The sequence below is a fragment of the Aptenodytes forsteri genome, unplaced genomic scaffold (assembly GCF_000699145.1).
Source record: "Aptenodytes forsteri isolate BGI_AS27 unplaced genomic scaffold, ASM69914v1 Scaffold227, whole genome shotgun sequence".
Lineage (NCBI taxonomy): Eukaryota > Metazoa > Chordata > Aves > Sphenisciformes > Spheniscidae > Aptenodytes > Aptenodytes forsteri.
Window position 1 is genome coordinate 1,547,743 of NW_008795365.1, and position 14,505 is coordinate 1,562,247.

At 39.3% G+C, this 14,505-nt stretch overlaps 1 protein-coding gene across 1 annotated transcript in view; it reads left to right on the top strand.

The window, feature by feature from the left end:
• Positions 1–14,505, top strand: part of WDFY3 (WD repeat and FYVE domain containing 3) — a 185,528-nt gene that overhangs the window by 73,390 nt on the left and 97,633 nt on the right. The window contains exons 8-12 of the mRNA XM_009280240.2: positions 2,208–2,400; positions 5,601–5,787; positions 8,655–8,821; positions 11,670–12,137; positions 14,215–14,313. Coding sequence (XP_009278515.1) covers positions 2,208–2,400; positions 5,601–5,787; positions 8,655–8,821; positions 11,670–12,137; positions 14,215–14,313 — 1,114 coding nt within the window. The remainder of the gene's footprint in view (positions 1–2,207; positions 2,401–5,600; positions 5,788–8,654; positions 8,822–11,669; positions 12,138–14,214; positions 14,314–14,505) is intronic.

The window sequence follows — 14,505 nt, forward strand, 5'->3', positions numbered from 1 at the left end:
GCACTGCAGCCTCTCCCTTCAGCAGCTCCATCTGCGTGGAGGCACCTACCGCTGGGGTAGATGGTGCAGACCCCCCAGCTGGAGCTGTGGCCTTTACCCTCAGACAAGTGCCCACCATTCTGCCTTGAGGGTCGGGTAAGATGAGTGCCCTTGACCTGTGCCCAGTTGCTGGGTTATGTGTATGCCGAGTCCCCACTTGGCCCGTGTAATGCCTTTCCTTCGAAGAGGTGCCATACCCTAGCTGCCGCGCCACGCCCTGTTTGCCCGTCCTGTTGGCAGTGCTCCCGGTGGCAGTGCTCCCTGGGGCTGCCTTTAGTGGGAGTGGGGGGTGGCAGCCGTTGCTCCTGGCCCTGCCCACACCTCGTCAGCCGCCCTGGTGAGAGCTGCTGGCTCCCAGTGGGTCTCTGCGCTCCCCTGGGGGTTCCCCAGCTCAGGAAACCCCCCTGTACTCCGCGATCTGCCGCTCCACTGTGGGACGCGCCTGCACCGGAGCTGATCGCCTCTGTGAGTCAGTTGAGGTTAAATTTCTACTCCTCCTGTGGTTTTTGTCCTCGGCAAATGATCTCCTCCACAAAAATATATGCAACTGTTCTGGGCAGCTGCTTAAAAGGAGCAGCATGTTGACTATTACTCTGTTTTAATCTAACCGGTCCTAGTCTTTGGTATCTTTGGCCGTTACTGCTTGAAATAGACATAGTAAAAACCATTAGTATTGATAATAATCTATGAATTAATTTAATATATGCTATTTCCCGTTCAATTATGGAAATTAACCATGAATATGGAAAAAATCATTTAAATATGGGAATGAACCATCTGAGCTTGCTGTTACTATTACAATTATCCCCCAGATTTCCCAGGGAGACCAAGGAGTCCATCTGACCTGCTCCTGCTTTCTGAAGTTTCAATTGGAGATCTTGCAAAGAAATTCCCATACGTTCTCCTGACGAAACTTTTAGAAGCAGCTGACAGCTAATGTTAGAAAGGGATTGATGATCATACTACCAGTTTCCATGTGCAAATTGGACGTGTCTCTATGTAGGGTCATTGTAGGCACATACGCAAAACCATAGAGGTCTATCAACAATCACATCCTTCAGGGATTTGAAGGCAGTGTTAAGATTTGTAAGTATAACATTTGAGAGGCATTTTGGTACCTGCACTACAAAAATAAAGATGAGAGCCTTATTCCCACAATTACTAGCCACAATGTCTGCCCGCTAACAGTCACTATATGAGAACATACCCATTTGCCTCTTTTTTGTCTTAGTACTGCAGGCTGTCTTCCAAAGCAGAAATCGTGGTGTGCTGTGAGCTATCTTTCAGAAAATGCTTTGCTGTGTTTCAGTCAGCAGAGTTAATAAATGATCAGTGTTACCACATAGAGTCCCCCGCAATGTACTACAGCTCAGCTCTTTTCTGTCCCTTCTCAAGGTCTGTAAAGTGGTGCTCTCAAATGAGCTGGCTGGAGTGGGTGAGGTTTCAGATAGCTTCCAAACCTCCTCCGGACGCAGGCAGCCTTGCAAAGTCTTCCTACAGTTTTCTGAGAGGGAGCCTCAGCTTTTCCTGCACAAGACACAAAATGGACATCAGATGTCCTCAGAACATGCAGAAAAGGGAGCACAACATAGTAACTTTGGTTGTGTGGCTGCGTTTTGTCTTGTTTAAGATAACCTGGAAATTCAGATCCAGGAGTCGGTCATCCAGGTAGGTCGACAGTGTTGCTGTATCCTTTCCTGCCATACTATTTTGGCTGTTTTCATTTGGCCAAGCTGGTATGGATGCTGCTCTGCAGACAGCACATCAATAGCCTTCTTCCTGCATTAGGAAGGGATACAACAGTTTGCTTTGCAGAGCCTCTGCCCCACTGCAATGTTTAGACCTGTGAATTAGGTAACGGGCAGATTCTCCAAGAATGGAATAACTTGGTATCCATACAAGTATGCTGTGTCAGCCTAAGAGATTTAAACTCTGCTGCTAATCTTTTGCTAGTCATTTTAAACTGAACTGGGACTTGAAATAACCGCATGTTGAATAACCTTGTCTTCAATTCAAATTACAGAAACAACATGCAAAGGAAAAACAGCGCATTGCGTTTTTTTAATGTGTATGCTAAATGAAAGAATGTTTCGTCTTTTACTAAGTCTAGACAAAAATAGCAATGATCAGGGTATTAATACTAGATGTTTAATGACTTACTGTTTCAGATCCTAGTAAAATTGTGCAGTTTTGTGTCCCCGGCGGAAGAACTGGCTCAAAAGGATGATCTCCAGCTTCTATTCAGTGCAATAACCTCATGGTGCCCTCCCTATAATCTGCCTTGGAGGAAGAGTGCAGGGGAAGTACTAATGACCATATCGCGTCATGGCCTTAGCGTCAATGTAGTGAAATACATTCATGGTATGTGTCTATCCAATATTATTTATTGGGTTTTTTCTGTTCTTACTTCATAGTTTTCTTAGTTAGGAAATAGGCATGAAAATAATAGATCAAGGAAAGCTTACAGGCTTTTTTTTTTTGGACACGTAGGCATTTACATACAGGTAAAATTTCAGAGCGCTTGTGTAGCGAGAGAGGTGTTTGTAGCTGAGTCTGCCTCATCCATATTTCAAGTTAACATTGGAAGATGGAGTTTCCTTTCATGTTTTGGTGTAGAGTTTATGCTAACCAAAAGGAAAGGCTTTCAACAACTTCAGTAACTGCCTGTATTGAAAAGTAGTCACTGGGAAGATGCATAGGTTTGTCACTTTTGCTGCAAGCATTAATTCTTAACGGGAGTTGTTTTCTGTCCTGTGTTTGAGTTAGCAGCAGCAGCTCCTTGCAGAGGCGCGAGGCAAGCTAGCAGTGTCCTGTTTACAGCTGCATGTTTGGGTACCACTCTAGCTGGCAATAAAAGTGTAGAGACATCTGAGGAAGCCGCAGGAAGAGGAACCAGCTCCATGTGTTTTGCTGATGCAGTTTGAGCTATTAGAAGCCCGTGTAGTAAATACTGGTGCATTACACCAACTAGGGAGAGCTAATTTGAGTATCCTGGGAGAAGGTTCTTTCTCCCAGACATCTTGCTTTTGCAGGAAGAGGCTGGGTCGGACCATTATAACCACCACTGATTTGCAATGTACTGTCCATTATCCAGGGTATTGGGGGCTGGCATACTCTGATAACAGCAAAACCTGGGTAATACAGGCACTAGGAAATCCTCAAGGGAGCATAGCATATGGGCACAGAAACACTTGAGTGCAAACCTCCAAGTGCTTATTGATGGCACGTTGGAACTGCCAGCTGGCTTCCTCCTTCCTTCCTTCCAGCCCAGCTTCCCTGCAGGGTCCCCAACCCAAGGGCATTGTCCCTAGGGCCTGGCCCAGGGAGGCTGTCCTTTGCTTGGCTGAGACCCAAGCCTCTGCCCGAAGGAGGCGGTCTCTCAGTACTGGTGCTCCTAGGAAGCTTAAGTGTAGCCTGTCCTAGAGCCTGTGTCACAATCTGGTGTGGAGCTTTTGGGACACAGCTGGAAAGAGCCTGGCGGCTGGATGGATTTGCAGACCCTATGTTTTCCCTGTTGGCTGGCTGACTAGATTGCTGACGGTTCAGCCAGCCTGCGTTTCTTCTGCCAGGCCCTTCTCTTCCTCACCTTGCCGTACAGCTTGCAGATTGCGAATTTTGTGCATCCTGAACGCCAAAATAAAATCATCTCATGGGCTTAATTCAGCCTGTGAGCCACCAAATGACTGAAGCAGCCAGAATCATTCCATTTTATCTCCTATCCTTTTTTGAGACAAATAGCATCCTGACTGTTTCAGGCATGGGAACTGTAGCGTACAGGGGTATTTCTGTAGTTGGTTACAGATTTTAGTAGCTAATATAAGAAATACTTTATTCATCATGTATCTTTACAAGTGACTGGTCATGGTCTGCTTAGCAAGGGCAGCTGCCAAGCTGATTCATGACAAAGAATTTGCAAGAGCAAAGCGAGATGAAAACCAGTGTTGGAGAGGATATTAACTGCCTGGGAGCAGCTTTGCATATGAAATACTTGTGTTGCATTAATTTAAAATTGCATGGGTGTTTAGGTATGTAGGATTTGAGGTAGGAAATTTGGTAGAGTATGTTTCTAATATTATATTTAGGGCTTTTAGACTGTAGGACCCCATAGAAGCATTTGTAGTTTTTAAATTGGAATGACTGTTGAAGTGAACTAACATCCTTATCATACATTTTAGCAGTGTACACCTACTGCAAAAAAAGAAACCACAGTTTTCTCACACCCTAGAAAGCAAGTAGTTACAAGGCTTCACAAAACCATTTTGACAGTTTATGAAATACGTTACCCTGCTTCCACATACTTCCCAGAAAATTTCAGTCTGTGTTTTTTCTTGTGCTAGCAGCATGTTTCCAATTCCAGCCAGAAAGATGTGAAGGTACAGTATCACTTGGAAGCACAGAATAGTCATCAGTTAAGTATTTTCAGATAGGGCTTAAAAGGTGATAGGTATTTTGTCTGCATCTGTAACAGCCTTCTGGTGGGTTTTTGATGAGTGTAGAAGGTGTATGTGTATATGTGAAAACGTCACGAAGCGCAACAAAGAAAATAACCAAGTTTTGACTGTCGTTTGGCATATTGCAGCTACTACCATTATTGCATCTCTGTTGGCTTGATCCACAGAGGAGTGAGGCTGGCATATCAAAAGATATCCTAGGTTCTTTAAAAAGTGAAATAAAATCTTAAAAAGAAAACCAGTTGGCATTCTCTCTCGCTTGTTGATAAAAAAAATAAACCTGACTTAAGAGATAACATCTGTCAAGAGGTTCATCTCATATTCAGGAAAAAAGTTAAGATGTTTTATCATATGCAAAAGGAGCATCCTTTCACTATCTCATGCTTTGATTTGATCTCTGGGAAATTTTGTTATCAGTCTAGCTAGAAAGATTTGCACTTGTCTCGTGCATGCTGTGAAGTTAAAATAGCAGATAATTGAAGGGAGCATCTTTAAAACAGGAGTGCAACCTAAAATCTGACTATAGATTTAGGAAAGCTTTCTGCAACTGACAATGAACTGATGAAGTGTGAGAGGTATGCAGAACGCAACAAGCTGTGTCTCTTTGGTCAAGATTTATCAGGCAAGCAAATATGCCAGCCAAAGAAACGCTAACCAGAGTAGCAATAAGAAGACATGGTGTAAAGGGTTATGTGTAGGGTTTTACCTAACATCAGTAACGGTTCGAGTCAGTACTTTGTATATCTTTGTGTTTTAAAAGTAAAAAAGATGCTTTGGAATTATTTACAGTTGCCGTATTTGTCTTTTTATTCTGCTGAGTTATCTGGTCAAATATTTAGGTAAAAACCAGTATTTGTCTACACAGTCTCCTCCTTGTAAGAGTAAAGATTATAAAAGGGAGGAAGGGGTTGGCAAAAAGAGGTTAAGGTTCAGACCCAAAGCCACTTGAGAATCCTACTCGTCTTCAAGTGCTCTGTGATATTAAATGTTATGTGGTAAGAGATAGTTAAATAACAGTTACCTTATTGCCATGATTCTTGTACTAGTTATACTTCTTGCTGTGATTAATGTCAGTAAAATCCTAAATTTCTTAATTGCGATTCTTTTCAGAAAAGGAATGTTTGTCCACATGTGTTCAGAACATGCAGCAGTCTGATGACCTTTCTCCCCTAGAAATAGTTGAGATGTTTGCTGGACTTTCTTGTTTTCTCAAAGACTCCAGTGATGTATCCCAAACACTGTTGGATGATTTTAGGATATGGCAAGGATACAACTTCCTCTGTGATCTCCTCCTCAGGTATGCAAAAGTGCTTGAAGGAATGCAGACAGATCACTGTGAGCTTTTTCTGAAAAGATTTCTTAATAAAGCATAGGTGAATAGGTTTGAACAAATACTAAGTGATTATAGGTTGTTATGAAATTAAGATATTAGGACCAAAACATGAAATTATGTGCTTCTCTCCATTTATGAAACTACATTGTTTAACTTTTTATTCATCGGTACTGGTTTATTACTGAATGTTTCTGTATGTGCTAAGAAAGCGGATGCTTAAAAACAACTGGTACTAAAAATTTAGAAAGAATTCAGAAAATAAAATTTTGACTGCAACTAGTGATTTTTGGGTTTGGTTGGAGTGGTTTTTTGTTTTGTTTTAAAATACTATCATAATGAAAAATCATGTACGTAAATGTGGTACATGCTACTTAGTACTGAAGACATGCTACTTAGTATTGAAGAGACATTTTTGTACATAAGCTCTAATACCAGAGTGCTGAAGAGAACTCTCACGTTACTAGGGAATCAGTGTATATATGTGGTTTTTTTAATTTGTGTTTTTTATTAAAGGTACTGCTAACCTGCTAATGCATCACAGAATAGGGTAATGAAAATGCCTGCCCAAACAAAACCTGCATATATGATCCATCCATGATTTTATTTCTTTCCGTGAAAGAAACGTCATTCTTTTCTTTCTTGGTCAGAAAATTAGTGTCTGTTGCATTATTTCTGTAAAATCTGTGGTCAGTCTGTGTTGCTTTGTTTGGATATGAAGTTCTGAAGAAGCATGCTTAGCAGATGAAATATATATGTGTTTTACAAATACAAGACAGAAACTGGGAAATGATGACTATGAGCATACACCTTATGAAGTATACTCGGTCAAAGATGCTTATGAACAGTGCTGTAATGGCCATTAATGAGAAGTGTTAATGTTATCTCCCTCTTTCAAGCCATTCATTTTTGGTGCTAGGATGCTAAGTTTTGGCACCCAAATATTTGAACTAAATTTTCTACTACATAGTATGTTTCTGGGTTTTTTGTTTGTTTGTTTTAAATGGATACCAGACATAGACATGGCATTTGAAATTCTTAATCACAAATTATCTTTGGCGCCACAAAAGATCAAACACCTGTTAAGGAATTGTTATTGTACTTGTAGTATAAGTGGTGGTTTTGAGTGTGTTATATTTACTAACGCATTCGTTCAAAGCAATGTAATTCAAACTCAGCGTTTACCAGAATCTGTCAGCCAGAGTTTAGGTGGAATTTGAGGGGAAGACGCTGTCATTAGCAATTTCATTTTCAGGTACAAAAGCGATCCTCTGTAAAGTGTTTTAAACAAACTCTCTTCTGAGCTTGCTCATCCTTTAAATCAAAGAATTGGGGAATCCTTGACAAGATATAGGAAGACTAAAGGTTTGCATGTCTGATTGAAGAAGGAGAGCACCTGGGTTCTTCAGTTGACATCAGTAAAGGTTAAAAGCGTAGGAATGCATTGTCTTCACTTCTTCCTGGGCTCTATAAAACTTACTAAGACTCTTGCAGAAATGCCTGGGATAAGGTGAACAGTGCACACCAACGTGTGGTGTATTTGTTAGCGATTTGTGTATTGTAGAGGAGATGGAAGATGGTTCAAAACATGACTGCTGTTTTGATGGCCATATCTCTTGATCTTCAGATCAAAACATGATTTGTTTCAAAAAACTATCATCTTGGACAAGCCTATGTATCGGTCAGTGATGAACAGCAGTAATGTATTCTCCCCGGACATGTTTTGGTTCAAACTTACTGACAAAGACTTGTTCAGCTCTATGGCACTATTGTGAAGATGGCTGTCACGTGGGGGTAGGAAATCTGGACACTGCGTCAAGCTGCAAAGAAGAAAGGCTTTGGAGGTGGTAATGCAGAAGGATGTGTGAAGAAGGTGACTTAATAGGAAATTGCAGGAGGTCTGTGAGGACCAAAGGAGAGAGTATGTAATTTCACCTCAATGATGTGAAAGGGCAGAGCGTATGGAGGATTAGTAGAATGGCAATAGGTGAGCTCAGTGCTTCTGTAATGTCTGTTTGAAGGAGGTTCAGCCACATGTCTGACTGAGAAGAAGATGGAGGATGCAGAATGAGCTGCTTCTAAGGGCTCTCATGGTCACTTGTCAGCAAGAAGAAAAACATAGCTCGCATTGCATGAGTGAATAGGAGATTGTGGTCCCCAGCTTTCTCCTGAGATCTATAGAGACTATAGAGTTAGTAAGTAATTAAACATGATTGAATTTTTGGTGAAGTTGAAGGAAAATGAGGATTGTTCTAGGGTTCGGAGTCAGTTTCTAGGGTTTGGCATGTTGCTGGTGGGAAACAATGGTTGGAATGGGATGTTAGCATTTCCATCCTCTTGCGTTCAAAGGTAAGGGTCTGTAGTTCTAATGAAGATGCTTCATTGTATGCTTCTAAGTGTTAGGCTTCTACCAAGGTACCGTTTCATTAGCATAAAATATTAACTCTCAAAGTGGCAGATATAATCTAGCAAGTTAATTATGGATTTATTTAATAACAGACTATCTAGGTATTTTCCTATCCAGTAGCTTCAAGTTTGTACGAAGATTTTAGAAGTAATTTTCATGTCTGTGCTGCTTTTTAGCAGACTATTGAGTTCAAGGAAAGATTTATGAGGTGAATTTCTATGGCAAATAAATGTATGCTCTCATAAATCCAATAACATTTGACTGACTTAATGATATGAAATATGAACAGAGAACATGTAAAATACTGCAGGAACAGGGCAGTAAAAGTGTGGTCTCTAATAGAGTAAAATGGAAGAGATACCTTATTAAAGTGATTTGAGTTGAAATAAACTAGTGCTGCTAACTTGATCTATTGTATTTTCTTTAGATTAGAACAGGCAAAAGAGGCTGAATCTAAGGATGCTTTGAAGGACTTAGTTAATTTGATAACTTCCTTAACAACATATGGTGTCAATGAATTAAAGCCAGCTGGTGTTACCACTGGAGTACCTTTCCTACTACCTGGATTTGCAGTCCCACAGCCTGCAGGCAAAGGTGAGTCTGCTTTCTTTCTCCCTCTGTTTTTTGGGTTGTTTTTTTTTTTTAATGTAAACAACAAAATACAAAGAAGCTGTATTCTACACAAACCATTTGCAGTTGAATCTGGGTTCTTTTACTAAGATTGCGTATCAAATACTTAGTTCTGTTGGTCTCAAAGGTTCTATTTTGGGGTTGGTACCCAAAGAAGAAAGTGTAGGGCTTTTGTCTTTGAGGACTAAAGGCCAAGTCAAACATCTCTCACTGCAAAGCTGACAGTTTCTACATGGACATTTTAAGAGATTATCATAATGGAGAGATGCACTGATTTGATTTATGGTGTTTTAAGCTGCTCTTACTAAACTGATGTGAAAGGCTTATGTGTTGGTTTGATTTCTTTGATTTTTTTTTTTCTTTTTTTTTTGGCTAAGATTTGCTTTCTGTTAGCTTTTGTCAGCTAGGCAAGTAGAACTTGTGAGCTGAAATCTGTTGTTTCATGACCAGTGTTCACAGAGTGGTAAAATCTGTGGTGTGCTTGCAGCCACAGTCAATTACGATATGGAGATAAGGTTGAGGAAGTCTGGGGGGGGAAAGGGTTTTATAAAAATAAACTTATTTTTCACATCCTGTGTATAAACTTAAAATTCAGGTAAGTCTTGTATGTAACTAAGTAGGTTGGAATTTAGTAGTGACCGTGGAGCTAGTTTGTTACTTGGACTTTTTATGGGATTTAGTAGTACCAGGGATACAAGAAAAATTTTATAGATTTATAGGCTAATGGATTTACTTTCACTGTTTCTCTTGTATACCTAGGTTCCTTGGACAATGACTTCCTATCTCTGGTATTGAGAGAGTTCATTGTTCATGGGAATTGTTTTCCCTTTGCACTAAATAGAGAAAGAAGGTGATAATCACACTCAGAGCTTAATTTCTCCATGTTTTGATAATAACATACTAATTTTTGCTTAAGCTAATCAGCTTTTCTGATACAATAGCATGAGAGAACCATGGCCTATTGAAATCTCCAAAGGAATTCTGTTATTTAATTTTCTGGTATTTGTCATGACATCTCTCAGTTCCTTTTACCTGCTTTTCATTACGTTAGCAAGTTGTCTTTTTATGAAGAAAATATTAGCCGAAGAGCTGGTTAAGATTTGGTATCTTCAGGGGTCCTCGTAATAATCAAAGATAACTTATTAATCTGCTTGATTGCCTGGAACAACTGTTGATACTAAATTAGAGTATAAATAGTTGTATCTGTCACTACCTATGTTCCTGTCACATTTAATAAGCTCTAAATCCCATTTTCAACATTTTTCATTGTAAATAAAGCATGTAAAAAATGTCCTTTTAGAAACAAATGAGTGTGATTTATAATGTAACTTTAATATTCTTCCAGTATGTGAAATTGTTTCATGTTAGTTTTCAAGGAAGTTTCCTGTTGCCTTCTGGAGAAATACTGGCAGGGAAGGTGGTGAGGTTAGACATGAAGATAATTGAATTTACTTTTAAATTGGACAACTTAGTTTATAAACTATGAAGAGAGTAGCATTCCACAGAGCATATGTAATAAATCAGGATTCTTTGTTTATGAAAGGGTTTTTAAATCAGGTTAACGGTTTGCTTATAGCTTATTTGAAAATAAGATTTTATTGTTAGAACATCCTAAATGCTTTGTTTAGAATGTGTTTCAAGTTGTCACTCTTGATTGTTTATTTTTTTAAATTATTTTTACCATTAGTTGTTTTCTGTATTATGGGATTTGTCCACAGTGACTTGTACTGTTCCTATAAAAGTTTAAAAAAGTTGGCTTTGAGGCATCTTTTTAGTAGAATAAGAATAGTATCTGCCCATAGAAAATTCTGGGGGCCACAGGGAGTACTCAGAAATCATGCATTCTTTGGCTAAATGAATGAGGTTTTATTCAACTTGAAGGTACTTACAAGAAGAAATTTTACCGAGCTTTTAAACATGTGAGGTCTTTGTGTGCTAATATCACAGCTACCTTACGCTTTACAACTCTCTCTCTCTCCCCCTTTGTTTTAATTCCCTAATCATTAACAGTACTGGACCCTGCCAAAGCTTTCTTATTCCCAGGCCTGATTCCCAAAGCCAGCCCCGTGCCACCTTCCGATACCGGTATGGTCCTTCATGCCAGTTAATCCAGACCTGAGTAAGAGCAGCCTCTCTGTGGAAGGCAGGCAGCTGCTGGCCTTACGCTGCCCTGTGGAGTTTCTCTATGCATAGCTCTCTTCTTCTTGCAGGCAATTGCCAAAGAGTGGAAGCGAGAGGATAATTTGGAGGCCGTGCATGTTGTCTACCTTTGAACCCGGCTGATGAGGATTTGTTATTGCTTATTGCTCTGTTGAGTGAGGGGATACAGATGGCTGTTATATTAAACTTAGCCTGCCGAATACTTGTAGAGGACAGAGTTGCGTTCTGCATTATGGAATACAGAACACGTTGCTGTAATGAGTTTTCTTACGGCCTGGGTAGATGACAGGCAGGCTTTGTTTTGTCTCTAGAACTGTATCCTGTTGCATGTTTTAACAATAGGTCAGCTTGCTTACCTATTTTAAAGAAATGGTCTTTCATTTAGCTGCTTATGTAAACACTTACTTTCAAAGTTGAAGATGCCATCTTAATGAACAGTAGATTGTAGTATTTGCAATGTAAGTGATTGTGCAGAGGCTTTTTTGAAGAGTCAGTTTTAATAAAAAAATTTATTATACGTGACACATACTGTTATTTTATTCACACTTATTAAAATGCATGGATCATTATTAATAAGTGTACTCATTGTTTATGACGATTAAGAACTTTCTCTTTCCTTTTTCCTCCCATCCCACTTTGTTTCCTGATTTAGGTCACAGTGTGAGGAATATTCAAGCATTTTCGGTCCTCCAGAATGCATTTTTGAGAGCAAAAACCAACTATCTAGCACAAATCATCCTTGATGCCATCACGAATATTTATATGGCAGACAATGCCAACTACTTCATTTTGGAATCGCAGCACACATTGTCTCAGTTTGCAGAGAAAATTCCTAAACTTCCAGAAGTGCAGACCAAATACTTTGAGATGCTGGAATTTGTTGTCTTCAGCTTGAATTACATACCCTGTAAAGAACTGATCAGTGTGAGCATCCTTTTAAAATCCAGCACTTCTTTTCAGTGTAGCATCATTGCCATGAAGACACTCCTGAAGTTCACCCGTCATGACTACATCTTTAAGGATGTCTTCAGGGAAGTGGGACTTCTGGAGGTGATGGTAAATCTTCTTCATAAATATGCAGCCCTTCTGAAAGATCCCACTCAGGCACTGAATGATCAAGGTAGTGTGTGCTCTTCCATTTTACTAATACATGGGGTTTTTTTCAGCTGGGAATGGTGGAGACTAGCATTTAAGAGGAGGAACAAGAGAGTCTGAACATGTATCTCAAGGGCTGAGTTCTGCTGGGGGCTGGTGTGCCATCTTAAAAGCTCATTGGAATTGCTTCTCTCTTAACGTCCTGCAAGAAGCGTGAGGCGAGCTTTAATGAAAGATGCTGTATGAATGCAAAGGACTAGGAGTTCATATCTTACATAAAAAAAAAACATTTTAAAAGGATTGGTTTAATATTTGTTACTTAACATGAAAAGAGCAAGTGAAGGAGTAAGACATAGTATCTGTATTCTTCCTCACAAAAGGTACTTGGGCATTTCATTGTGTTTAGCCCCAGCTTTGAAAAATACTATAGAGTGCATATTTGAGCTCTTAATAGGAGTATGTATTCAAGTTTGCAGACTTTTTATAATGATACCGAGTATAAAAGAACACTGAAGAGACATATGGTTCTCTCTATTGGAGTAATGTAGCTGCGTTTGACATACTCTGTAGATAAGCTAGATCTTCAGTAGAAGTACCCTGTGAATAGATGAGCTAAACGTTCAGTAGGCAAAAGAAGACCTTGAAACTTTGTATCTTGGAGTAGAATAGATAAGGAAGCTATGCTGAAATAAGCTAGTTTGTGTAAGCAAAATGCGCAACCGAGCCAAAGAACAAACTGCATCCACGAAGACTGAGTTCAGCTAGTGGACACGGTGAGGAAGACGTATCGATGACCACCAGAGGACCCTGAAAGACCACCAATGGACATAAGAATGCATGCGTCAAAGACTTTTACATATGTTAATGAGTTCCAGGAAATAACATGAATATGTTAATCATTTCTCAGAAATCTAATGAGTATGTATATTCTAATTGTACATAACTCCTATAGCTGAGCAGCTCGATGCACACACTAGGTGGAGTGATCCCTTGAGCAGCTCAATGCACACACTAGGTGGAGTGATCCCCTGTGTGCCCGGTGCCGCAATAAGGAATGCCTGCTTTCTAAAACTCCAAATTGAGTCTTAGAGAGTTTTTCATCTGCTGACTTACAGTAACAATAAGTTGGGTCTACATTTTTCTAAGAGCATTAAAAAAAAAAAACTTTTTTTTAAATGTTGTTATCTTATCTCCGGAACTGAACATCTCAGAGATAAGCTACATAGCTGCTTAGCCTGCAAAGCATGCATTGCCAAGTGCCACATGTGCATACATACACACACACACACAGGTACTTTTTTTTACATTCTTTATTCAAACTGCAATTGAGTTAGCGTGCATCAGTGACACTTATTTTTTAATCATAATTGTTGGACATTTCACCTGGGTTTGTTGTCTGAAGCTTCATTAGTGAGTGGTAGGAGTTGATTAGAGTTAGAAAGCTTTGTTGCCAGCAACTCCATTGAAAAACACATCAATTCTCACGTTCTTGTAAGTAAATGGACCAAGCTGTCATCTGATTAGGGTGCTACCTGGGTGCACATGACTTTGTGTTGTGGCTTGCTTCTTATTAGTCATTTAAAAAAAAAAATGTTTTTTTTCTGGCGTGTTACTCTCTTTTTAAGATGCCACTTGCAGTATTGGTTTGTCTGTTACACCTGTTGAATCATCAGCATATTTACTGTAATTATGTGAATGTAGTTTTGTGCTTTTGTATGGAATTTCTCTTTTCAAGTACTGAATACTGAAGAAGAACAGATCATGTTAATCTTCAACTATGGTTTGGTTTTGTGGCTTCAAGAAACGAAAGTTGGGGATATGAAACTACATATACAGCTGCAGTGTCAGCCACTGAGCTCATAGTGCTCAAAAGCTTCAGTTTAAATTCTTGTCTTTATAAATTAACTTTTCAAATGATTCATAGTTAAGCTTTCCCAGGAATGCATGTGTAGACTAAATCTTAGTTTGTTTTGGAATATGGTTAGGCTGCATATTCTCTGGAGAAGCAAAGAAAATAGAAGTGTTGGTGGAAAGTATCAAGAAGCATCTTAGAAAAGAGTGATTTTTTTACTATAACTTTGGCTTCTGAAATTATTTTTTAGGGGATTCAAGAAATAGTTCATTTGAGGACCAAAAGCAGCTGGCTTTATTGGTTATGGAGACCTTGACAGTACTACTACAAGGATCAAACACAAATGCAGGTAAGTAGAGAGACCGCTGTCAAAATATTTATAAAAAAGTAACTCAGAAAATCATGCCTGAAAGCAAAGTAATCTTGACTTTCTATCTTCAGGCAAGTAATCAAACACACTGAAATATACTTTTTCTCTTGCCAAGTTTTTCCAGAATAGAGAATAGACAGCATAAACTAGAGTGCATAAAATAAAGGAATA